The following is a 25872-nucleotide window of genomic DNA, read 5'->3' as shown; positions in this document are numbered from 1 at the left end:
CGTTTTATATAGATAGATGGATAGATAGATACAATACAAATTAACTGCGTAAAACTTGCGAATATACAACATTTTTCGCTGTCCAATTGTCGCTGCATATAAATAGATTATCAGGTTTACCGACCCTCGAACATGCCAACGCACAATTGTCCATGGGAAAAACAATCAGTATTAAGATCTATACCACATTTTTCTAATGATTGACCTTGAGCTTTGTTAATGGTGATTGCAAATGCTAATCGAATTGGGAATTGCAATCTTTTAAAATTAAAAAGGCAGATCCGTTGGAATCATGGGAATGCGAGGAATAAGAACAGCCTCACCCTCAAAAGGCCCTGTCAAGATTGTGGGCCTCTATTAGGTTTTCCATTGTTTTTTTTTTACGGCAAGTCGCGTGCCATTGCAAAGCTTTGGTGGGTTGATATTTCTTAAAAGTATTATTGGTACGCCTATTTTTAGCTGTAGCACGTGTGGTGGAAACCCTGAAAGATCTATGGAATTTAAAAATTCAGATGGATAATTAACCGCTTCATTTGGTTCCAAAACTGTGTCGACTGACTTGTAAAGGACTGCCTGGTCTCGAATCTTGGTCAAAACAATATTGTTGATTTCGTGGACGTCTATATTTTTGGGTGCGAGAATCGCTCTTTCACTTAGCCATTTATTATTTTTTTAATTTTTTAAAATATTCGGAAATACTTTTTCAATCAATTCATTTTTGGACGTCACTAAATTACAGAAATCAGCAGGTAGTTGTATACGTCCTGAAATTGAGTCTATCGTATCATAAATGTCTTTTTGTTCCGACGTTAACTTGGAAATGTTATTTTGTACATACGACAATAGATCATTCGTACTGTAACTTTTTTCACGATCCAATTCTACACATGGCGAAACAGCAGCGATACGGTTAGGCGAAGGCATTCCCAAATCCTGAAGAGGTTTGTTTGCCATACGTACGCACAAATCTTCTATAATAACTAAAGTGTATTTATGAATTTCTGATGTAAATCAAAAGTCATATCTGACGTCTCTAACTGTTTTCGATGGAGTATATCTTCGGACATTTTTGACTTATATTTTTCCCATAACTCTGTAGGAGCTGATGGAGAGCAAGTTGTTAAAATGATGCCAAACAATGCAGGAATTTGACTTGGGGTTGACGTTTCGCACTAATGGGGAATATGGAACAACCCACTGGTTATCTACTTCGATGGTGGTACCGTTGCCATTGTAGGTTCTTCAGTCATTTTACAATTAGAAATTTCTCTTTCAACGGTCTTCTTAGAATTAAAACTTTGTCTTTGAACGATATTCTTAAATACCTGTATCCTGGTCGTCATTTATATTCCCTGTGTCCCGGTCGTCATTTGTGTCCCGGTATCCCAGTCTGTAATTTCTCTTTGAGTGTCCCGGTCGTTATTTATATTCCCTCTGTCCCGGTCGTCATTTGTGTCCCGGTCTGTAATTTCTCTTTGAGTGTTTTTTCTTTTTAGTATTTTTTAGTTTTTTACATTTTTCCTTTTTTCAGTTTTCTTTTTCTTCTTTATTTTTCAGCTTCACTATGAAATAAATATCGCCGAACCTTTGTTTTTTTAACTAAAATCTGGTAGGCATTGATGACCTTATCCAAGTCAAAATCCCAAACCCAATCATCATCGCTATCATTTTCAGTTTTGATATGTTTTGACTCTCGCTGTCCAGGTGGATCTTCATCTAACTGCGCGGTTTTGCGTTCTTTAGCCTCAAGCCTGTTTCCTTGCTGTTCTTTTGATTCCTCGGCACGCTTTCTTTTCTGACTTTCTCTATCAGCAGCAAGTTTTTTGGCATAGACTCTTTGAGCATCTTCATCGGCTTTTGCCATTGTAAGTTCATCAGTCATTTTAAACTTAAACATTAATAGATTTCTACGTGAACATATATGTCTTAAATATCTTTAATGACGTCACCGTCATAGTAAAAATGACGACAACTAACTTCATGACGTCAGCCGACACAGAAACATGACGTCACCTGATCCACAGATAGACACACAGACAGACAACTTATTTATATATATACTAGCTGTTGGGGTGGCGCTTCGCGCCACCCCAACACCTAGTTGGTGGGGCGCTTCGCGCCCCCCCCCCAAGCCCCCCCGCGCGCGTAAGTCGTTACGCGCCATATTAGTTACGCGCCATTGTAGTTGTGTCCCTATGTCCCACCTGTGAATATAGATATATATATATATATATATATATATATATATATATATATATATATATATATATATATATATATATATATATAATATATATAGAGTATATGTTTTTAACTACGTAAAACTTGCGAATATACAACATTCTTTGCTGTCCCATTGTCTGTGCATATAAATAGATTGTCAGGTTTACCGACTCTTGAACATGCAACATATAATGGTCCATGGGAAAACAATCCGTATTCAGATCTATACCTCATGATTCTAATGATTGCCCTTGAGCTTTGTTGATGGTGATTGCTAATCGACCATTCCCTGAGTCGCCATCGTCATTTATATATCCCCCTGTGCACCCCGGCGTCCCCTTTGTAGTTATGTCCCTGTGTCCCGGTCGTCATTTATATTCCCTGTGTCCCGGTCGTCATTTGTGTCTCGGTGTTCCAGTCTGTGATTTCTCTTTGAGTGTCCCGGGCGTCATTTATATTCCTTGTGTCCCGGTGTCCCGGTCGTCATTTATATCCCCCTGTGCCCCCCGGCGTCCCCATTGTAGTTGTGTCCCTGTGTCCCGGTCGTCATTTATATTCCCTGTGTCCCGGTCGTCATTTGTGTCCCGGTGTCCCGGTCTGTATATACATTCGTTTTTTAGTTTTGTTTTTCTCCTTTATTTTTTTCCTTTTTTCTTTTTTTTCTTTTTTAGTTTATTTAGATTTTTAGATTTTTTAGTTTTTTTATTAGTTTTTAGATTTTTTGTAGTTTTTACCATTTTTTTAGTTTTTTTAGTTTTTTTTTTTTACTTATGTCCTGGTCGTCATTTATACTCCCTGTGTCCCGGTCGTCATTTGTGTCTCGGTGCTTTGTTGATTGCTAATTTATATTATATTTATATTTATATTTTTTATATTTATTAATATTTTTTTAGTTTTCTTTTTCTCTTATTTTTCAGTTTTTTCCTTTTTTTTAGTTTTTTCTTTTTTAGTTTTTAGTTTTTTTTTGTTTTTTACCTTTTTTTAGTTTTTTTAGTTTTTTTAGTTTTTTAGCTTTTTTAGTTTTTTTATTAGTTTTTAGTTTTTTTTTTAGTTTTTGCCTTTTTTTAGTTTTTTCAGTTTTTTTTAGTTTTTAGTTTTTTACCCTTTTTTAGTTTTTTAGCTTTTTTAATTTTTTTTCTTTTTAGTTTTTTTTGTAGTTTTTACCTTTTTTAGTTTTTTTTCTTCTTTTGTATTAGTGTGAAATAATTCAGACGTCATATGCGGACAAACACGACGTCACTCGACAGACAGACAGACAGACATAACCCACAAACAACTTATTTTTATATATATTTATTCATATTTTTTTAGTTTTCTATTTCTCTTTTATTTTTCAGTTTTTTCCTTTTTTTTAGTTTTTTTCTTTTTTAGTTTTTAGTTTTTTTAGTTTTTTACCTTTTTTTAGTTTTTTTTAGTTTTTTTTAGTTTTTTAGCTTTTTTAGTTTTTTTATTAGTTTTTATTTTTTTTGTAGTTTTTGCCTTTTTTTATTTTTTTCAGTTTTTTTTTAGTTATTAGATTTTTACCTTTTTTTAGTTTTTTTTAGTTTTTTAGCTTTTTTAGTTTTTTTTTTCTTTTTAGTTTTTTTTGTAGTTTTTACCTTTTTTAGTTTTTTTCTTCTTTTGTATTAGTGTGAAATAATTCAGACGTCATATGCGGACAAACATGACGTCACCTGATCCACAGATCCACAGATCCACACACAGACAACTTATTTTTATATATATAGATATATATATATATATATATATATATATATATATATATATATATATATATATATATATATATATATATATATCTATCTATCTATATATATAAAAATAAGTTGTCTGTCTGTGGATGGATCAGGTGACGTCACCTGAAAAAACTGGATCAGGTGACGTCAAAACTGAAAAAACTAAAAAAAGGCAAAAACTACAAAAAAAACTAAAAACTAATAAAAAAAATAAAAAAGCTAAAAAACTAAAAAAACTAAAAAAAGGCAAAAACTACAAAAAAAAACTAAAAACTAATAAAAAAGCTAAAAAACTAAAAAAACTAAAAAAAAGGCAAAAACTACAAAAAAAACTAAAAACTAATAAAAAAAATAAAAAAGCTAAAAAACTAAAAAAACTAAAAAAAGGTAAAAAACTAAAAAAACTAAAAACTAAAAAAAACTAAAAAAAAGGAAAAAACTGAAAAATAAGCTAAAATAAAGGTAAAAACCAATAAAAAACTAAAAAAAAAACTGAAAAAACTAAAAAAAGGCAAAAACTACAAAAAAACTAAAAACTAATAAAAAAAGTAAAAAAGCTAAAAAACTAAAAAACTAAAAAAACTAAAAAAAGGTAAAAAACTAAAAAAAAATAAAAAATAAAAAAAAAATAAAAAAAGGAAAAAACTGAAAAATAAGCTAAAATAAAGGTAAAAACCAATAAAAAACTAAAAAGAAAAAAAGGAAAAAACTAAAAAAAATTTTCATCTAAAAAACTAAAAAAAACTAAAAAAGGTAAAAACTAAAAGAACTAAAAAAGAAAAAAATAAATGACGACACTCAAAGAGAAAGCGACCAGGACAAAAGGAATGTTCGATTAGCAATCAACAAAGCACCGGGACACAGGGAGTATAAATGACGACCAGGACATAAGTAAAAAAAAACTAACAAAAATAAAAAGAAAGTAAAAACTACAAAAAAACTAAAAAGAAAAAAACTAAAAAAAGGCAAAAACTACAAAAAAAACTAAAAACTAATAAAAAAGCTAAAAAACTAAAAAAACTAAAAAAAGGCAAAAACTACAAAAAAAACTAAAAACTAATAAAAAAAATAAAAAAGCTAAAAAACTAAAAAAACTAAAAAAACTAAAAAAAGGTAAAAAACTAAAAAAACTAAAAACTAAAAAAAACTAAAAAAAAGGAAAAAACTGAAAAATAAGCTAAAATAAAGGTAAAAACCAATAAAAAACTAAAAAAAAACTGAAAAAACTAAAAAAAGGCAAAAACTACAAAAAAAACTAAAAACTAATAAAAAAAGTAAAAAAGCTAAAAAACTAAAAAAAATAAAAAAATCCAAAAAAAGGTAAAAAACTAAAAAAAATAAAAAATAAAAAAAAACTAAAAAAAAGGAAAAAACTGAAAAATAAGCTAAAATAAAGGTAAAAACCAATAAAAAACAAAAAAGAAAAAAAGGAAAAAACTAAAAAAAATTTTCATCTAAAAAACTAAAAAAACTAAAAAAGGTAAAAACTAAAAGAACTAAAAAAGAAAAAAATAAATGACGAGACAAAAGGAATGTTCGATTAGCAATCAACAAAGCACCAGAACACAGGGAGTATAAGGCAAAAACTACAAAAAAAAACTAAAAACTAATAAAAAAAATAAAAAAGCTAAAAAACTAAAAAAACTAAAAAAAGGCAAAAACTACAAAAAAAACTAAAAACTAATAAAAAAGCTAAAAAACTAAAAAAACTAAAAAAAGGCAAAAACTACAAAAAAAACTAAAAACTAATAAAAAAAATAAAAAAGCTAAAAAACTAAAAAAACTAAAAAAACTAAAAAAAGGTAAAAAACTAAAAAAACTAAAAACTAAAAAAAACTAAAAAAAAAGGAAAAAACTGAAAAATAAGCTAAAATAAAGGTAAAAACCAATAAAAAACTAAAAAAAAACTGAAAAAACTAAAAAAAGGCAAAAACTACAAAAAAAAACTAAAAACTAACAAAAAAAGTAAAAAAGCTAAAAAACTAAAAAAACTAAAAAAACTAAAAAAAGGTAAAAAACTAAAAAAAATAAAAATAAAAAAAAAACTAAAAAAAAGGAAAAAACTGAAAAATAAGCTAAAATAAAGGTAAAAACCAATAAAAAACTAAAAAGAAAAAAAGGAAAAAACAAAAAAAAATTTTCATCTAAAAAACTAAAAAAAACTAAAAAAGGTAAAAACTAAAAGAACTAAAAAAGAAAAAAATAAATGACGAAACTCAAAGAGAAAGCGACCAGGACAAAAGGAATGTTCGATTAGCAATCAACAAAGCACCGGGACACAGGGAGTATAAATGACGACCAGGACATAAGTAAAAAAAAAAACTATCTATATATATAAAAATAAGTTGTCTGTGGATCTGTGGATCGTGGATCAGGTGACATCACCTGAAAAAACTGGATCAGGTGACGTCAAAACTGAAAAAACTAAAAAAAGGCAAAAACTACAAAAAAAACTAAAAACTAATAAAAAAAATAAAAAAGCTAAAAAACTAAAAAAACTAAAAAAAGGCAAAAACTACAAAAAAAACTAAAAACTAATAAAAAAGCTAAAAAACTAAAAAAACTAAAAAAAAAGGCAAAAACTACAAAAAAAAACTGAAAACTAATAAAAAAAATAAAAAGCTAAAAAACTAAAAAAACTAAAAAAACTAAAAAAAGGTAAAAAACTAAAAAAACTAAAAACTAAAAAAAAACTAAAAAAAAGGAAAAAACTGAAAAATAAGCTAAAATAAAGGTAAAAACCAATAAAAAACTAAAAAAAAAACTGAAAAAACTAAAAAAAGGCAAAAACTACAAAAAAACTAAAAACTAATAAAAAAAGTAAAAAAGCTAAAAAACTAAATGACGACACTCAAAGAGAAAGCGACCAGGACAAAAGGAATGTTCGATTAGCAATCAACAAAGCACCGGGACACAGGGAGTATAAATGACGACCAGGACACAAGTAAAAAAAAAATTAACAAAACTAAAAAGAAGGTAAAAACTACAAAAAAACTAAAAAGAAAAAAAAAACTAAAAACTAATAAAAAAACTAAAAAATCTAAAAATCTAAATAAACTAAAAAAGAAAAAAAAAGGAAAAAAATAAAGGAGAAAAACAAAACTAAAAAACGAATGTATATACAGACCGGTACACCGGGATACAAATGACGACCGGGACACAGGGAATATAAATGACGACCGGGACACAGGGACACAACTACAACGGGGACACTGGGGGAAACAGGGGGATATAAATGACGACCGGGACAAAAAAACTAAAAAGAAAAAAAAACTAAAAACTAATAAAAAAACTAAAAAATCTAAAAATCTAAATAAGCTAAAAAAGAAAAAAAAGGAAAAAAATAAAGGAGAAAAACAAAACTAAAAAACGAATGTATATACAGACCGGGACACCGGGATACAAATGACGACCGGGACACAGGGAATATAAATGACGACCGGGACACAGGGACACAACTACAACGGGGACACCGGGGGAAACAGGGGGATGTAAATGACGACCGGGACACCGGGACAGGGAATGGTCGATTAGCAATCATCATCAACAAAGCTCAAGGGCAATCATTAGAATCATGAGGTATAGATCTGAATACAGATTATTTTCCCATGGACCATTATATGTTGCATGTTCAAGAGTCGGTAAACCTGACAATCTATTTATATGCAAAGACAATGGGACAGCAAAGAATGTTGTATATTCGCAAGTTTTACGTAGTTAAAACCATATATATATATATATATATATATATATATATATATATATATATATATATATATATATATATATATATATATATATATATATATATATATATATATATATATATATCTATCTATATTCACAGGTGGGACATAGGGACACAACTACAATGGCGCGTAACTATTATGGCGCGTAACGACTTACGCGCGCGGGGGGGCTTGGGGGGGCGCGAAGCGCCCCCACCAACTAGGTGTTGGGGTGGCGCGAAGCGCCACCCCAACAGCTAGTATATATATATATATATATATATATATATATATATATATATATATATATTTACAGGTGGGACACAGGGGCACAATTACAATGGCGCGTAACTAATATGGCACGAAAAAAAGCTAAAAAAGAAAGAAAAACCTAAAAAGAAAAAAACTTAAAAAAAGGAAAAAGAAAAAAACAGCTAAAAAACTAAAAAAGCAGCAAAACTGAAAAAAGAAAAACTAAAAAAGAAAAACTAAAAAAAAAAACAATATCTTTATATATAAAAATAAGTTGTTTGTATATATGTTTGTTTGTGGGTTTGCATATGACGTCATTATAAGTATATAAAGCTTTGTATATCACATCATTATAAGATGACACTACAGACCGAGACACCGGTACACAAACGACGACCGAGACACAGGGAATATAAATGACGACCGGGACACTCAAAGAGAAGTTACAGACCACAGGCTAATACAGAAGGTATGAAAAGAAAGCTTGCCGGGGAATCACAACAACAGCGTGAAAACAGGCTTGCGGCTAATAGAGAAAGTATGAAAAGAAAGCGTGCCGAGGAATCACAACAACAGCGTGAAAACAGGCTTGCGTCTCAAAGAGTAATCAAAAGAAAGCGTGCCGAGGAATCACAAGAGCAACCTGAAAATTGTCGCCTGGCATTCAGGTACAGTCCAGTCGATGATTATAGCTTGAGTAGATGTGTTCAAATCAGGACTATGTCTAAAACTTGGCAAGGCCTTGAAATTTAATGGTTAAACAATGGGAATGTGTTGCGCCTCAGGAAAAGTTAAACTTCCTAAACTAGCTGCACCACCAGAGCCATTGAAGACTTTGCTTACTGGAACTACGTAAGAATCAAAGCGTTTTTTGTCAAACATCAGAAAATGTAACTCGTGTTTCCAAATGACGTCGTTTGGTGCCCAAATTGAAAATCAAGATCAGTTTATGCCTACTTTCAAAGTAAAAGGGCAAATTTATCATAGAGCAGGGTCCCTTCTACCATTCTGAGGCGAGAATCATAAATTTTTACAACTGTACTTCATCAGTGATAGAAATTCTGAATTGAATGCACGTTGAGAAATTTCTCCCGGCGTTGAAAGGACTATCGTTTCCCAATTGCATTTGAACGTCGAAAACAGGGTAAGTCAGTCGACGGCCAACCTACCATCTTCAAAGATACCACTATAGGAAGACTCTAAACCATTCATCCCAATCAACATGAATGCTTCTTTCTCCGCCTGCTTTTGGTGAATGTACCCGGTCCGACGTCCTTTGAGTATTTGAGAACTGTAAACGGTATTATACATGACACTTACCGTAGTGCATGCCAAGCTCTGAATTTATTGGAGAATGACCAACAATGGGATAACTGCATCAATGACGCGTGCGAAACATCAACTCCAAGTCAAATTCGTGCATTGTTTGGAATCATACTAACAACTTGCTCTCCTTCAGCTCCTACACAGCTATGGGAAAAATATAAATCGAAAATGGCTGAGGATATACTCCATCGAAAACGGCTAGAGACGTCAGATATGACTTTTGATTTTACATCAGAAATTTATAACTACACTTTAGTTATTATTGAAGATTTGTGCGTATGTATGGCAAACAAACCTCTTCAGGGTTTGGGAATGCCTTCACCTAATCGTAACGCTGCTGTTTCAACATGTGTAGAATTGGATCATGAACAAAGTTACAGCACGAGTGATCTATTGTCGTATGTACAAAATAACATTTCTAAGTTAACGTCTGAGCAAAAGGGCATTTATGATAAGATAATGCATTGTGCCGATAACAACGTTGGAGAAATTTTCTTTTTGAATGCGCCAGGAGGTATTGGTAAAATATTTGTGATAAAATTGATTCTGGCATCAATTCGATCAAAAAATGACATAGCGTTGGCAATTGCTTCGTCCGGAATAGCCGCAACGTTGCTGCCTGGTGGAAGAACTGCTCATTCCGCTTTGAAATTGCCTCTGAATTTGCATTCTACAGAAACTCCCACGTGCAACATTTCCAAATCATCTGGGATGGGTAAAGTATTACAGCAATGCATACTTATTATTTGGGACGAGTGCACAATGGCACACAAAAAATCACTCGAGGCTCTAGATCAATCGTTGAGAGATGTGCAAGGGAATTCGAAACCCTTTGGCAGCACACTGATATTGCTTGCGGGAGATTTCAGGCGAACATTACCTATAATACCTAGATCAATCCCTGCAGACCAAATGTTTGCTTGCCTGAAAAATTCTAATTTATGGTCACACGTAAAGACATTAAAATTAACTACAAATATGCGTGTCCGATTGCAAAACGATGACTCTGGTCAAACTTTTTCAGATCAATTGCTGGAAATTGGAAACGGAAGCTCCCAGTAGACTCAATTTCAGGACGTATACAACTGCCTGCTGAATTCTGTAATTTAGTGACGTCCAAAAATGAATTGGTTGAAAAAGTATTGAATGTCGTTAAAGAAAAAATAGTTAAAATGTCGTTAAGAAAAATACAACTCTGGACTACGAAAAATATCGAAAAAGGGGAGAGGCCAAAAAGTTGGGGGAAGGGTATTGGGAGTCCCTTGGAGGTGGGACATGGGTGACCATAAGTCCCTTCTAAAAGAAGTTTTGGCATAAGCACTCATTCCCATGGTAAATTATGATACAAGCGGTTACAATATGCACATAGATATACCAATGTTATAGATACTGTCATATAAGGTTCAATACTATTCTATTAGTCCAATTTGAAATCAAATGAAATGATTTACTTTCTTTAGTTAATCATGTTCAGATAAGTATTTGAAAATGATATACCAACTGTATTATGCTAATGATGTATCGCTCGTACAGTATACTCGTGTCAGTAGGTCAATGACCCGAATGCCTAAACATGGGTGTATCCCTCGTGTCTGGAACCCTAACACTACTGTTGTTGGAGCGGAAAATGATGAACTACAATAAATTCATGGATTATTTTGAGATGGGGCTTTCAAACGAAAGTAAAGAGCAATAGTAAAACCTAAAACATGTACTTTAACATTGTGAAACTTATCGTCAACTATATTTGATGACATAAAGATTAGTCTGTGCATGGGCTAACAACTTCTGATTAAAATTTTAAGAATCAAACCAAAAAGGGATATAAGCGTTAGTAAAATGGATGTTTAATATCTCAAGAGTGGTTGGACGTATGAAATGAAACTATCAAGAAGTGATGGAGTGGGGAGGAGGAAGGGATTGAAAAAAATCAGTAGATTTTTTCAACTTGGACCATCAAAGGATAGTACATAACAATATTAAAACGAAAAACGTGCACGAATAACACCTTCGGGAGGTCTTCCAAGCTAACCCTTGGGGAAAATCTCATTTATTTTTGATCCTGATTACTTTTAGTTGAAAAAGGAACAAACATAGCAGAATGTACACTTTGTTGTCTCTTTTGGCAGCCAATTTACCACTATCGATCATCATTTTCAGAGTAAAAAACACCACGTAAATCCCTTAATCTAAAAATACAAGAATTTATTTAAGCATATATCTAGATCAAGGTTGCAATTGTAGCTACAGCCAAGCGAAGAGCGAATCTCGGTCCATAGTCTAGTAACCAAAAACTTTAAAACGTGTGTCAAAAGAAACTTTATCATCTGAAATAGATTCACAAATAGCAATTTTAAATCATACCAAACCAAAAATAATTTCTTCTTACGAGAAACATATTTTGAAAATTTCAAAATACCGAGGAGCCTCTTGAAAATGGTTGCAAATCCAAAAAAAGTCGCTAGCAGAATCACCATGACCGAAACCTCTAGTTGGAAAGGAATGAATCCCTTATCTTTGAAATCCCGGGAAGATTTTGACACTAATAGCAGGGATGTGTCATTTCTTTCTATGGCCGAGTCAAAGTCATTGAAAGATGGATATGGTTTAATGTAAAGCCTATTCTACTAAATTTAATGCTATTTTCAAGCAGCAGAAGAGATCAGACGACACCAAACAACAATAGTTGGATATTTCGTACAACAATGTATGCCTCTTAAGCTCCGATGCATCGACACTGGTGGATCCAGGAGAAGGACGGGGAACCCCAGACCCCCACCCCAGATTTTTTTTCTGGTGCTCTCATTCCGAGTTTTTTTCTGTTTTTCACTTTTTTTAAAATAAATTTGTCAATTTGGTCAATTATTCACGCCCTTATCATATTGCCCCCCTTAGATTTTGCTCATGATCCGCCTTTGGGCATTGACTAAAGTGATTTTGATTAAAAGCAGTCAATTTAAAACAAATAGACTAAGAGTCCAGCTACGCATTCCCGTATTCGATTGAACCGATGGATGATTCTCATTATACCGAAAAGGGATCAACGACGTCTTTTGAGGTTTGTTTGCATATGTATATGTACTGGGGTCCGTGGATAAAGCACTACAGCCTATTCTGTATTTTAATGGTAAATATTTTACAGCATAGGCTACTTTATTTTCTAGCCTACATCTTATGTGCAATCAATAAAAAGGATATTGAATCATTTAACACGCCCTTTAATTCTGCATAATCAAAATTAGAATTTCAACTTGAAAAAAGGCAAGATAAGGTGAACAACAGTCCTTAATTTTGGCACTGAAAAAGATCTTCCTCGTGATATAATTTATAAAGCAGTCAATTTGATATAAATTCTGAATGAAAACAACCATCATTGCTTATAGAACTAACTCAGAAATCCCATTAAGCTTCCAATTCAACTATCCGACATCCCATGAATCATCTCATCATCACAGGCTAGGCCGTGCGTTTAATTGGCACCATAGTGGGAAAGCCTTCAGGCCCCATCACACCCGCGTGATTTACTGTCGTCGATCTCGTAACTAAGGGTGCCAATTTGAGCCGAAATAAATGCGTTGACACCCATTCAAAAACGTATCCGAGAGGCAGTTTAAGAGCAAATAGCTTCATAGGAAAAAAATTACAAAGCCCTAAATAACAGTGTTATGAAGAAACAGCGCAAAATTAAGTACAATGAAAGCAAAAAAAGACTTCTGGATTATGCACGGATAGTTAAAAATTTTAGAGGAGCAAAGTGTCCAAGACTCAAGGCCGTATCCAGGAGGGAGGGTAGCAGCATCCGTTTGAGGGTCATTCAGATAATTGCGGTTTGGTTTTGTTTTTCCATCTTCAGGGCATCTGGTAAGAGGGAGGGAGATTCAAACCATAAATAGAAAGGTCAGTGAGCAAGGATGGTGAAATGGGGGGGGATATAAATAGAAAAATGAGAAAGTATTCCCATTTACATCTTGGCACAAACAAAGCCCATAATAGCACTTGCCCTAGTGAAATTTCCTGACAGTTCTCACTTTCAAAAGCCCCCCGCCCAATTCAAATAGTTTTGACAAACAATGTGGTATGGGTTGAGAGAAATCTTTTCCGTTTTGGACATTTTGTTTTTACACTAAAAAAATATATCAACAGGCCTAGCAATAATAGACTGTCATGAAGCTTCAACGTAGACTTAAGGATTACAGTTGCATACCACGATTTGACTGGTTTTGAGAAGATGGCCAGAAGAAACTTCAGGCTCATCCTCGCATCCAGCATCAGGACATATGGAGGAATCGCCCTCACCTCCAGAAACCCCATCTGAAGGAATCCTCCAAAAACAATAGAAATGATAACGTATAAATGTGCCTTTTCGTGTTTTGTCTCCTCCTCCCCATTTAGGAAGACTGTAAAAGATGGGTCATGCATCGACTTATGGTTAAATCCACTCCGCTTAAATTACGCTAGTGGATAAAATACAACCAAAGTTTCTTTTCTTGACAAAGTTTCAAAAAGACCGAAAAACAATGGCTGATTCATGAAATTTGAATTTTCAAAAGTATTGGCGACAATGCATCGTTGACTATATTAAAGATTGCATAATGCTTATACCTAAAAATTCATAAGAGAAGCAGGCTTTACCTGATGGTTTGTTATAATATCCTGAATAGCTGATGACGCAGGTCCTCTTTTCAAGTTCTCACTACTTTCAGACGCAAATACTTCTGAAAAAGTTTTCCAATGACTTACTTGAGGATTGCTAAACTTGCTAAAGTTTGTTCTTTTTATTCCAAGGTCATCACAAGGATAAACACGACACGTATTTTCAACCGACTTAGATCTTTTCTTTTGCACTAAAGGTCCACTGAAACTCTGAGTCAAACTATCCTTTCTGTCGGTTTGAAATTTCTGACTTCTTTCTAAGGATCGCGATCTATTAGAACTGCCAAGCCCGCTAAGACTTGGAAAAATTCGTGCACTTGAAAAGCGTTCTAAACTCCGGGAGCGAGGTCGAAAACTTAAAAATGGAGTCCCACAGCGGGAGTCTTTACTCGCCCTTCTGGGTAACGGCACTGGGGTCAATTGTGTACCGTCACTTTCTTGTTCTTTAAGAGTCGATGTTTCACTTGCACTAAAACTTGTGTCACACCTTCTTGGTTGTGAACGATTGTTCCAAAACGTCGAGAAAATACTTGGAGATTCCCGGCGGTCTTTTGGTAGCCGAACGGTGGCAAATACAGTCAATCCTGAATCATCTTTATTGCCACTTAAAGGCTGAATATCCAATTTTGAACCGTGTAAATCTTGATCTGACTTTGACTTTTCTCTGAGTTTTCTGCGTCTTAAAGCACGAACAAAACTAAAATGTTTATTTGAATGTATGGGTGGCAGTCTACTATAAATATTAGCTTGTGGGTTGACGACAGGGCCTCGATGAGGGTGTGCGAATATTCGTGTCCTACTTGAACAAGTTATAGGGAATATTTCACTTTGAACACTGGATGGTGATAGAGGAGACTCCCCAAAGCTATCATCACTGGCAACCCCGCTACTAGGACTGCTGTAACGACTCTCTAAGCCATGCCGCCGCCAACGCGAAAAAGCATTTCGTATGCCCCTCCAACGCTGGTTGCTCTGTTCGTAATTAGATTCCGTTTGTTGGCAATTTAAGGGACTGGTTGTTGCAATTTCCGAAGTTGTACGACTTCGAGGGGCAGAGCTGACTGGCAAACGACTAGATGGCGTTAAAGCTGGACTTCCAGCAGCTGGAAAAATATATTATTAAAGCTAAACAAAGAGGAGAAATCTTAAAGAGTAATGGTGAAAATAATGTGACTTGACTAAAATCGAAACAGTAAAGAGACAAAAACTTAATGCGCATTAGTAACTATCTTTGTTGACGACGGGAGTGTCTACCAACGTAAACCTCCAATCTACATCTTCCAAGTAACTGGTCTTGAAAAGAAATAGTCTTGGGACAGCACCATCCAATTCAAATTATTTTTACCGAGAATATTTTTTGATGTGTACACAAATCGACAAACAAAAGAATGAAATAATCCTTAAACACCTATAGGGATAGATCCTTAGTAAAAAAAAAAAAAAAAAGAAAAAAAAAACTTAGTATCTGGTACAACTATTCAAGACGAGTTAACACAGTTTAGCTTAAACCATAGGATTTGTATGAGTGAAATGATGCACTTTAACACTAATCCCATAGAGTATGGGACACTGAGTAAAGAACTTCAGGACGTTATGGCTTAAATCCGCAAAAAAAAACTATTAGCATCAGTGACAGAATTTGGACCCAGCAGATAAGGAAAATTAAAAAAAAGAAAATATTAATTCATTAAAAGTTAGGGGGGATGCACATTTTTAAGCGATTTTGTATTGATTATAAATACATAGAGAAGGTTAGTATGTAGAACACAGGCTCCCAATATGCATAGCGTGTCCTCTAGGCAAAAGTGGTTTCCAAACACCAATGCTTCTATTTAGATTTTTATGCCTAATTTTATGATTCTGCTGGGTAACACTGGATTACGTATTGAAGTTAGTCAAAGGTCTTAGAACTTACCATGACTAGAAGATGGTGGATAAATGGCATAAGCAGGATCCTCCTCCAAGTACCTATATGACGTAGCCTTAAAATTTTTCATACTCCTGTGCAAATAGGCTACTTCACTTCCATTTCAAATACTCAATGTGTGTCACACATGTACCTAACTGACTCAGGATTATTGACTCTTTAAATAGAGATAAGAGGTTTTACAATATTTGTATTTCATTTGCATAAAACATATTTGCTTTACCTAAAATTAACCTATTGCTATAAATAGTTGTCAATTTGAGATAATTGAAATATATGCACAACGCGTGCAAATGCTGAAAAAGGATGTTGACTTGTAGCTCAGTGTGCAGATTTCTCAAGTGAAAAGTATCCGTTAAGTTTACTATTTCTATTCCAGATACATTTAGATATAGCCTTAAATGCAAGATCCTTCTAGAAACAAAAGAAAATGAAGTCACTTAGAGACAACGTTAACTCTGAAATAACATAAAACTGTGTAAACTATAGGAATTCTATACATCAGTTCGAATGTCGGACGTCTTGCAAGGGCAAAATTCGGGAATGAGTGGAACACTTTCAGAAGTATGGGAGACTATGGAGAACCTCAGAGCAAGTAAAAAATAGTCCATATCGCTAAGGACCAAGAATGTACGCAGTATATTTTTAAGGGGAGGGGGATCCAACAATAATAAACTAATTTTGTTTGATGATTTGAATGAGATGTAACCAGAAATTCGAGAAAATTCAGGATTTCGGCACGCACGTCCCTATTTAGAACTATCCATGAACTGCACAGCTGACCTTCGTGACAAAGGTTAAGCATCCCACTAGGCCTATACCAAGTTGGTCTAGACATTAAGATATTCAATCCAGCAGTCCCGAAGACATTCTGTACGCCAGCGGATTGAGCGGATCATTATCATACGCTCTTCGCTTTGATATTTACTGGAGAGTGCGACCACTAATGGTTTACAGTGATGTTCCTGTTCTAGCAAGACAGGGCAAGTTCCTGCAGCTCAAATGCCTCTGAAATTGGCTGAAAGCCTCTTTAGAGGCCGTATAAACAGTTTCGAGACTAAGTTTGTCACTAGGCATCCAATATCCCAGCACCTTAGCCTCCAAGACTTTGTCACTAGGCTAAATTGGGGTTATCTCAAACATCTGCTCAAAATGGAGAAAAAAAGGGCTTAAAGTCGTCCAATTTATTAATTATGTTTACATAGTGGACTAACTATAACCCAAAATTCATTCAATTCTGACATATTTAGGAAATGCAGTTTATGAAAAGTAGAATGGTATGCGTTTATTTCATCAAATAAAAATTACTAAAATTGCACTTACAATCAATAATATACTGCTCAATTTAGGGACCTAAAATGTCCCTGTTCAGCAGCAAAACTACAACAAATAAATGATAACTATTCATTCAAAATCAAAGAAATACGAAAAAAAAGAAAAAAGAAAAGAAAAAAAAAAAAAAAAAAAAAAAAAAAAAAAAAAAGACGAAACACTATACAATCTCTAAACAGCCATCTCTCATCATAAAAAAAGAAAAAAAAGGGATAAAAATTTAAACAATATAATTTATAATTTATTCAAAAAATAATTTTTTATTCCTACTTTAAATAACATAAGATTTTCAGAGATGGTTCCCCCTAGATACGGCTAATTTTAGAACCTTTGGTTTTATAAGATTGCCCTCTGAAACACGCGAAGAAGAAAGAGGGTTTTGATGTGTAAAAATTAAATAAAAAACAAGTTTTTTTTTACTGAAAGTAACGAGCGACATTAAAACTTAAAACGAACAGAAATTACTTCGTATATGAAAGGGGCTGCTTCCTCATCAACGCCCCGCTCTTTACGCTAAAGCTTGACTCTTTCTCTCAACTCTACTTTTTAAAACAGTAAAAAACTTTAGCGTAAAGAGAGGGGCGTTGATGAGGAAGCAGCCCCTTTCATTTACGAAGTAATTTCTGTTCGTTTTAAGTTTTAATGTCGCTCCTTACTTTCAGTTAACAGAAACTTGTTTTTTTTTATTTAATTTCTGGACGTTTTTGAATCAATGCATGTTTTGATTTTGGCTCTCCGCAGAGGAATTATTAAAACAAAATTTGTATATTTATTTTTTTGGCTAAATGGCTTTCTCATAGTTTTGATCGAATGATTTTGAGAAAAAACGGAGCGGGGGAGGAAGCCTAGTTGCCCTCCGATTTTTTGGTTACTTAAAAAGGCAAATAGAACTTTTGATTTTTTACGAATGTTTTTATTAGTAAAAGATATACGTAACTTATAAATTAGCTTGCGTAACGAACTTTTGTATTCTCATGTTTTTATTACATATATGAGGGGGTTCACCACCTCGTGAGTACCTCGCTCTTTACACTAAAGCTTAAATTTTGTCCTAATTCATTAAGAATGACCCCTGAATCACAAAAGCCGTAGAATGAATAGTTGAAATTACTAAAAATACTTTAGCGTAAAGAGCGAGGTATTAGGAGGAGGTGAGCCCATCTGTAATAATTTCTATTCGTTTTAAGTTTTGATGCTGCTCCTTACTTCCAGTTGAAAAAACTTTTTCAGATTTATTTTTTCATTGTTTTTTTTTAATAATGCTAGAAAATCCTGTACTCCCTTCATGGAAATTTTCTTCCCCCATAACAAATTCCTCGATGGAAAGTTCCCTCAACATATCCCTCTCTTCTCAACCCCTCCCCCACACCAAAAAATCACCCTGAAAACGTCTGTACACTTCCCAATACCCATTACTATATGTAAGCACTGGTCAAAGTTCGTAACTTGTAGCCCCTCCCACGGGGACTGTGGGGGAGTAAGTCGTCCCCAAAGACATAGTTATAAGGTTCTTCGACTACGCTGAATAAAATGGCTATCTCAGAATTTTAATCCGTTGACTTTGGGCAAATAATTAGCGTGGGAGGGGGCCTAGGTGTCCTCCAATTTTTTCGGTCACTTAATAAGGGCACTAGAACTTTTCATTTCCGTTAGAATGAGCCCTCTCGCAACATTCTAGGACCACTGGGTCGATACGATCACCCCTGGGGGATAAAAAACAACAAACAAATAAACACGCATCCGTAATCTGCCTTCTGGCAAAAAATACAAAATTCCACATTTTTGTAGATAGGAGCTTGAAACTTCTACAATAGGGTTCTCTGATACGCTGAATCTGATGGTGTGATTTTCGTTAAGATTGTATGACTTTTAGGGGGTGTTCCCCTATATTCTAGATAAGGTAAATTTCTCAGGCTCGTAACTTTTGATGGAACTTATATATTTACAATCAGTATTAAAATGCGATTCTTTTGATGTAGCTATTGGTACCAAAATTCCATTTTTTAGAGTTTCGGTTACTATTGAGCCGAATCACTCCTTACTACAGTTCGTTACCACGAACTGTTTGATGTCGTTCTTCTAGTTTCAAAAATTTTTGGTTTATCCAAACTTTGCCCTTTTGTTCCTTTCCTGAGAACGACTAGAAAACTTGGACAATTCTCCTTCAAAACAAATATCCGAATATAACATGCTCCAGTTAAGAGGTTGCGCGGCAAACAACTTGTGGTGCAATGAGCACTGAGGGGTTAATGAAAGATCTGAAGCCGAATTGGCCAGCCACGACAAAGAAACAAATATAGAAAACTCAATGAAGAAAACAGACAAAACGAAGCTTCGGCCAGTAGCGAGAAGACAAAAAAAACGCAAATATTTCGCCTGCATAAAAACGAGGCGTCTTCAGCGTAAAAGAAACAAAGATTAAAAAAACTGAAGTAGACTAAAAGACATAAAAAACCACCACTAATATTAAACTACAATTGTCGCAACAGACCACTTGGGTTACTGTTACTGATAAGAGTTACTTCGATGAAAGCACCAAAGAAACAAAGAGAAAACTCAATGAAGTTGCTTTGGTGCTTTCACCGAAGTAACTCTATTAGTAAAAGTAACCCAAGTGGACTGTTTCGACAATTGTAGTTAATGTTGGTAGTGGTTTTTTATGTATTTTAATTTACTTTAGTTTTTTAATTTACGCTGATGGCGCCTCGATTTATACAGGCGAAATACCCGCGATGTTTTGGTTTTTTGTCTTTTTGCTACTGGCCAAAGTCCCGTTTTGTCTATTTTTTTCATTGAGCTTTGTTTCTTACGCAGGGGTTAAACTCGATACAGGATTTGAGGCACATTAGAAAGAGCTAGAGACACAAAATGGCATCTACCAACAACAGAAAATGTGCTTCTGCACACAGCAATTTTCTTTTCCTCATTCCCGCAAATTAATACTTTGGATCCCAGTTAGAAAACCCCTTTTCTTTAAAAAGACAGTGATTAAAGATATATCGCACTTCTTTTGGATTATGCTTCGGATTGCTAGTCGTTAAAAAATAATTCTATTTAAAAACATATCACATATTCAGAATCAAACACATCTCGTTTTCCTTGTATTTATTTGATTTCTGTATATTTTCGCCGACTGAAAATTTAGAGACTAGTTTTCTTATGTTTCGCAAACCTAATTATAGTCGAAAGAACCAATTTAGACACAAAATATCCCAAGTTCAATCAATATCTATCATGGATACATGAGAAAACGTCTGGATAAAAAGAAGGATTGAAGGACACAGGAGATCATTATTCTTTATTTTAAGAGAGGGTAAGTTTACAGCATCTAACATCAAATAAACATAAAAGACAGAAACCAAGAATAAGCTAAGAATGAGAAATAAGGAATAAGAATGAGAAAAATAAACAACTTTGAAAAGTAAATTGAAAAACCCATTTTTTAAAAATACTTTACTATCGTGGTATTCATTAATATTATTATAGTAAAAATGCTAGGAGACACTGCCGTTAGATTGCCTTAAATTCAGAGTTTATCACTCTCTTGCCAACTCCATGAAAGCTTTTAACTCTTGTCCTACTCCTGAAGGTTAAGAATACGGCACTGGACTTTACAGTCCCTACCGGCGGACTCCTGAAGATTAACCAAAATTGTGTTTCTATCTGGAAACTTATAAAAAGCCTCATATTAATGTAGCTTTAAGGCTGTAACCAGGGGGTGTAACGGGTTTGAAGTCGCCACCAAAATTCGTGTCCGACTCGCTAAACGCAACAACAATGCATAAAAAAAATTGGATGCATTTTTATAAGTTTTTTGCAACCCCCCTACCCCACTAACTAAAACCTAGGATACGCCCTTGGGTGTTTTTACTTGTATTTAAGAATTCAATAATAGTAAGGGGTTTTTTCCCAAGAAATTACGGCCCAGATGTCAATGGTCAATGAAAATTTACGAATAAATCTGTGTTCTAAATTACATTTTGAGAGGCCTTCCCAAGCTCTTACCTACATGTCCTCTCTATAACAATAACCTCTCCTGAATTCGGAAAAAGCTTGTGCGACATGAATGAAACTTCTAGGAATTAATCTGCCCCCGAAAAAAGGGTCCAGTTACAAGTCTTCAAGTTCCTAATTCTACCACTTCCCTACTCCTTAAGATCGAACGATTCCTTAGATATGTCTTTAACGAGCACTCGGGGTATATTGCACACAAAACTGAAATTTGTCATATTATGTTCCCAAAATATTTAATAATAATGCTATAGTAATGACAACAGCAATTTAAACAAATTGTAAAAAATACATCAAATTGCGTTTGATTCAGAGCACCTAATGAGAATGAAAATAAAATTGCTAGTTAAATCCGGAAAGTAGAATTAATTTATTATGACTTGGAGAAAGACTGAATTGTCCAAACTGATAAAACAAAAAACTTGAAAAGTATAACTGGATACAGAGGGAGACTTGGTAAACTACCTCTTTCCTTCCCCAACATTTCAGACGATCCAGTCTTAAAAAATACGATTGCAGCCACCATGATAAATCAACTGATTCCCTCTCAAAGGCCAGCCCTGCGTACATCATTCTATCCTCGAAAACCATAAATATAAGATCAAAAGTTTAGGTAATAAGACAATATCAAAGAATGAATAAAACGATTTTATTAGTTTCTAAATACGGTGAGTTTAAATTTCTACCTAACAAAGAAAGTTTTAGAAAGTCTTTAATGTTCATTTTTGACTGATTGTATATTTTGTTAGACGTACACTCACACTACGACACACTTGATCGACCTGAAGTAACCTCATGATTGCAGAGATCAATAAATAAGAGAGTCTCATTTGCAAGAAATAGCTCCTAAGGCGGGAAGGTGACTTTAAAAGGACGAGTTAAAAATCTCAAGCAGAATTTTAATAACCGCGAACGAAGCCTTTAGGCATTTGATACAGCGCAGTGAATATAGTAACTGATTTAAGCTACCGGATTCTATGGATAGAATTCCTACATCTGAAGATAAAAATAATTAAACGGACTGATAAAAACCTATCGTCAATATTCAAATTTGAACAGCAGAAAGATAAGAAATTACTTTAGCTTCAGCAAAGCAATATCAGCATAGTTTGAATATAATTAAATTTGGATCCTTTGTTAAGGAACGTTAGCTTAAGCAACCAAAAGGGTAAAACAATTTTAACAAGTACACTATTCATCTTGGGTAGAAATATAATTTACAGTACAATGTAATTCAATAAGTCAACTTAGAGAGTTGCGTCAGGTATGTTGACAGCAACTTGTTCAGCGATAGAATTTACCTCAACACATTCTCTATACTCAAACACAGGATACAATATGCTGAGGTTTTCAACCAGAAGAGGGAACATTCAAAGTTATTAAGCTCGCGTACCATATTTCGGCAACCTTTTCGGATGCTTCTTGTATAGATGATACCGACTGGTCTTCGATACGAAACACTACGTTTTAAATAGACACATTTTATCTTGCGTGTACACATTAAAGAATCTTGGGAGGTTGGGGTTTCTCGAATTTTCTCCCAAATATCAAAAAAAAATTCCTTGAGACCTCCAGAGTCAAAGGGGATTCCCAACACTCATAATGTAAGTGGTTAAGCACGAAATGGTTTACTTAAATAATGGCATTTAGAATTTAAAAATATGTTTTACCATCTTTTATTTAATGCCCTGTTTACTTTACGGCCGTCCTGGCCGAGTGGGTTGGTGCGCTTGATTCGGGATCCCTTGTCTGAGAGAACGCGGGTTCGAATCCCAGTGTATCCAAATCTTCAGTTTGGGACGGGGGTCAGTGGCGTAACTCTGTAAGCTTAGCCAGAGTCGACCCAGCTTCAAATGGGTACCTGGAGAAATCTGGGGAAGGTAAACAGGAAGGGTGTGCGAAAGCACAGGATAGCTGGCCCCCCACCCCCCATTGCACTTCCTGGCTGAAGGGCCAAGAAACGGAGATCAGCACCACCGGTACGGACTGTAAAGTCTAATGCCGTATCCTTTACCTTTTACCTTTTTACAAGGAGGCAGATGGGATTTCAAATATTTTACTTTATATGTTAAAACTCCTAGTATTAATAAGCTATAATTTCATTGTGGAAATACAGCACCGGCGGTGCTGTGTATTTATATACACAGCACCGAATGAAAATACAGCACAACCGGCGGTTGTGTGTATTTAGTTTTTGTAATTTAGTAATTAATAAAGAGTTCATTAGAGTCAAAATTAAAAGCAGCCTTTTGATGACCTGACGATTTTGTAAGCATTCTTCTCGGCTATATGAAACTTTTATTAAGCAGGGGAGGCCGTAAATTTTCGATACCTTTTCGCATTCAAAACATAATTATGACCTCTCCCCCCTCAAAGAAAAGATGCAGTATTTTTAAAGGGTGTTAAATAAGGAAAGGGAAATAACAAACAAAAAAGGGAAAAAACTGGTACTACAACTTGGAACCATTAGTTATGCAAAAACGCTTTGAAATGAATACAATACACACGTTAAGCTCTTTTTCTCAGATTAAAATTAAAAAACAAGTTTTATAACTGAAAGTAAGGAGCAACATAGACACATAAAACAGAACAAATTTTAATCCATGTAGGATGTCTGTTCGTTTTAAGTTTTAATGTTGCTCTTTACTTTCAGTTCAAAAAAACTGCATTTTCTTTTAATTCATTTCTGACCGGTTTTAAGACATGGCAGGAAATACTCCCTCTCCCTCCTCAGTGTAAAAATTTTAATTGAAAATCCCTTAAAAACTTTCCTTCCCACAATAAATTCTTCCCATAGAGCCCCCCCCCCCGAAAAATTCCCGTGTGTTTTTCAATAACAAAAACTATAAACAAACAATGGTCAAATTGCATACCTTACAAACCACTAATCGGGAGCTGTGGGGGACCATGCCATCCCCAGAGGCGTAGTTACTGAACCTTTCAAATACGCTGAATGAAATGGCTATCCCAAAATTTTGATCAGATGTATTTGGGGAAAAGGATCATCTAGTACAATTGGTTCGATACTATCACCTCTGGGGAGGAAAAATAAACACGCTTCCCTTATCTTTCTCATGGCAAAAAAAATTGCCACATTTTTGTACATATAAGCTTGAAACCTCTACAGTAGGGTTCTTTGGTATGCTGCATCTGTTGATATGGCTTTCATTAAGATCACTTGACTTGTTAGGGATTTTCCCCCTTTTTGGAATATCAGCAAAATTTTTCCAGGCTGGTAGCTTTTACTGGGTAACAATAAACTTGATTAATTTAATCTATTTGGAATCAGCATAAAAAGCTGATTCTTTTTTTTAGCTCTTGTCAAAATTCCTTTTCAGAGTTTCGGTTACTATTGGGCCGAGTCGCTCCTTGTTTACAGTTCGCTACCCTGAATTGTTTGGTAGCATACATAGAAAAAATAAGTACCGTAATCTTTGTGCAACTTTTTTTTTTTTAAATACACGATCAAAAAGTATAATAGTACCAGCTTAAGTTCCATCGATTGCTGCTTTTACGTAAGAAAATTTTCACTTACTTTCGTTCTTTACTGGAACTAAATAAAGTTTTCCTTTACTAAAACAGTTTTTTTCAGTAAAAAAAACTGAAAATATATGTTCCTAGTGGAGCGTTTTACTTTGATTAATAACATATTATCAGGTTCGATGCTGTAAAATTACAATAGCCTCGAAGCGCATTTTGTTTGTACTGTAATCATAGGCAGCGCAAAAGGGCTGTCTAAGTAAAGAGCGATGTGGGCACAATATATTATTATTTTATTTTTTTATTATTATTATATTTTGTTTAGACCAGGGCACTTCGTGTTGTCGTAGAAACTACGAAAAGGGTTCATTCGATTGAAACTTGTCGAAAGTGATTTGGAGGGTATCTAAACCCCCTACCACTCCCACCATTTCCCCAAACACATACAATCAAAATTTTGAGACAGCCATTTTGCTCAACATAGTTGAAAGGTCCGGAAATTATGTATTTGAGGATGACACACCCCCTAGAGCCCTCAGGGCAAGGGTTGGAAGTTACTCCCTGGGGGGCATATAAGGTTTATATCGAGAAAGGATGATCCCATAAACTTGGGAGGGGGCCTATTGAATAGCTAATTAGACGTTACAAGGCCCTTTTCGAGATTCAGAGTGATTGGAGGGTGGATAACCCCTCCCATACACCCACACCTGGTATTTTCCCAAAATGCATCTCGAAATTTTGAGAAGGCAATTTGTTGTCGTAGAAACTTCGAAAAAGGCTCATTCGAATGGAAATTGAAAGAGCTAGTGCCCTTTCAAATTGTAGAAAGTGATTGGAGGGCAACTAACCCCCCTCCTACGTCCCCTATTTTCCCAAACACATCCAATCAAAATTTTGAGATAACCATTTGGTACAACACAAATAAAAGGTCCGGGAATTATGTCTTTGAGGATGGCACCCCCCCCCCCAGAGCCATCAGGGCAAGGGATGAAAGTTATACCCTGGGCATATAAGCTATATATAGAAAGGGTGATCGTATAAACTTCGGTTCATTGGATTGGTTATCAGAAGTTCTAGCGCCATCCCTAAGATTCAGGGTGATCGGAGGGTTGATACTCCCCACACACCTCGTATTTTCTCCAAATACATCTGACAGAAATTGTGAGACGGCCATTTGTTGTCGTAGAAACTCCGAAAACAGCTC

The 25872-nt window shown here is 34.4% G+C and overlaps 1 protein-coding gene and 1 long non-coding RNA gene across 2 annotated transcripts in view; one reads left to right on the top strand and one right to left on the bottom strand.

Annotated features, from left to right (window-relative positions):
* The window catches only part of LOC136033104 (uncharacterized), a 10705-nt gene extending 5643 nt beyond the window's left edge, over positions 1–5062 (top strand). The window contains exon 2 of the long non-coding RNA XR_010618852.1: positions 4713–5062. This is a non-coding gene — a long non-coding RNA (uncharacterized LOC136033104). The remainder of the gene's footprint in view (positions 1–4712) is intronic.
* The window catches only part of LOC136033102 (uncharacterized), a 52883-nt gene extending 36848 nt beyond the window's left edge, over positions 1–16035 (bottom strand). The window contains exons 1-2 of the mRNA XM_065713716.1: positions 15834–16035; positions 13898–15021 (exon numbers count right to left, since the gene is read on the bottom strand). Coding sequence (XP_065569788.1) covers positions 13898–15021; positions 15834–15915 — 1206 coding nt within the window. The 5' untranslated portion in view covers positions 15916–16035. The remainder of the gene's footprint in view (positions 1–13897; positions 15022–15833) is intronic.
* Between the last annotated feature and the right edge of the window lie 9837 nt (positions 16036–25872).

This window comes from Artemia franciscana, chromosome 11 (genome assembly GCF_032884065.1).
Source record: "Artemia franciscana chromosome 11, ASM3288406v1, whole genome shotgun sequence".
Taxonomy (NCBI): domain Eukaryota; kingdom Metazoa; phylum Arthropoda; class Branchiopoda; order Anostraca; family Artemiidae; genus Artemia; species Artemia franciscana.
The sequence above is the reverse complement of the archived record's forward strand: the minus strand, read 5'-3'. Positions and strand labels throughout refer to the sequence as shown.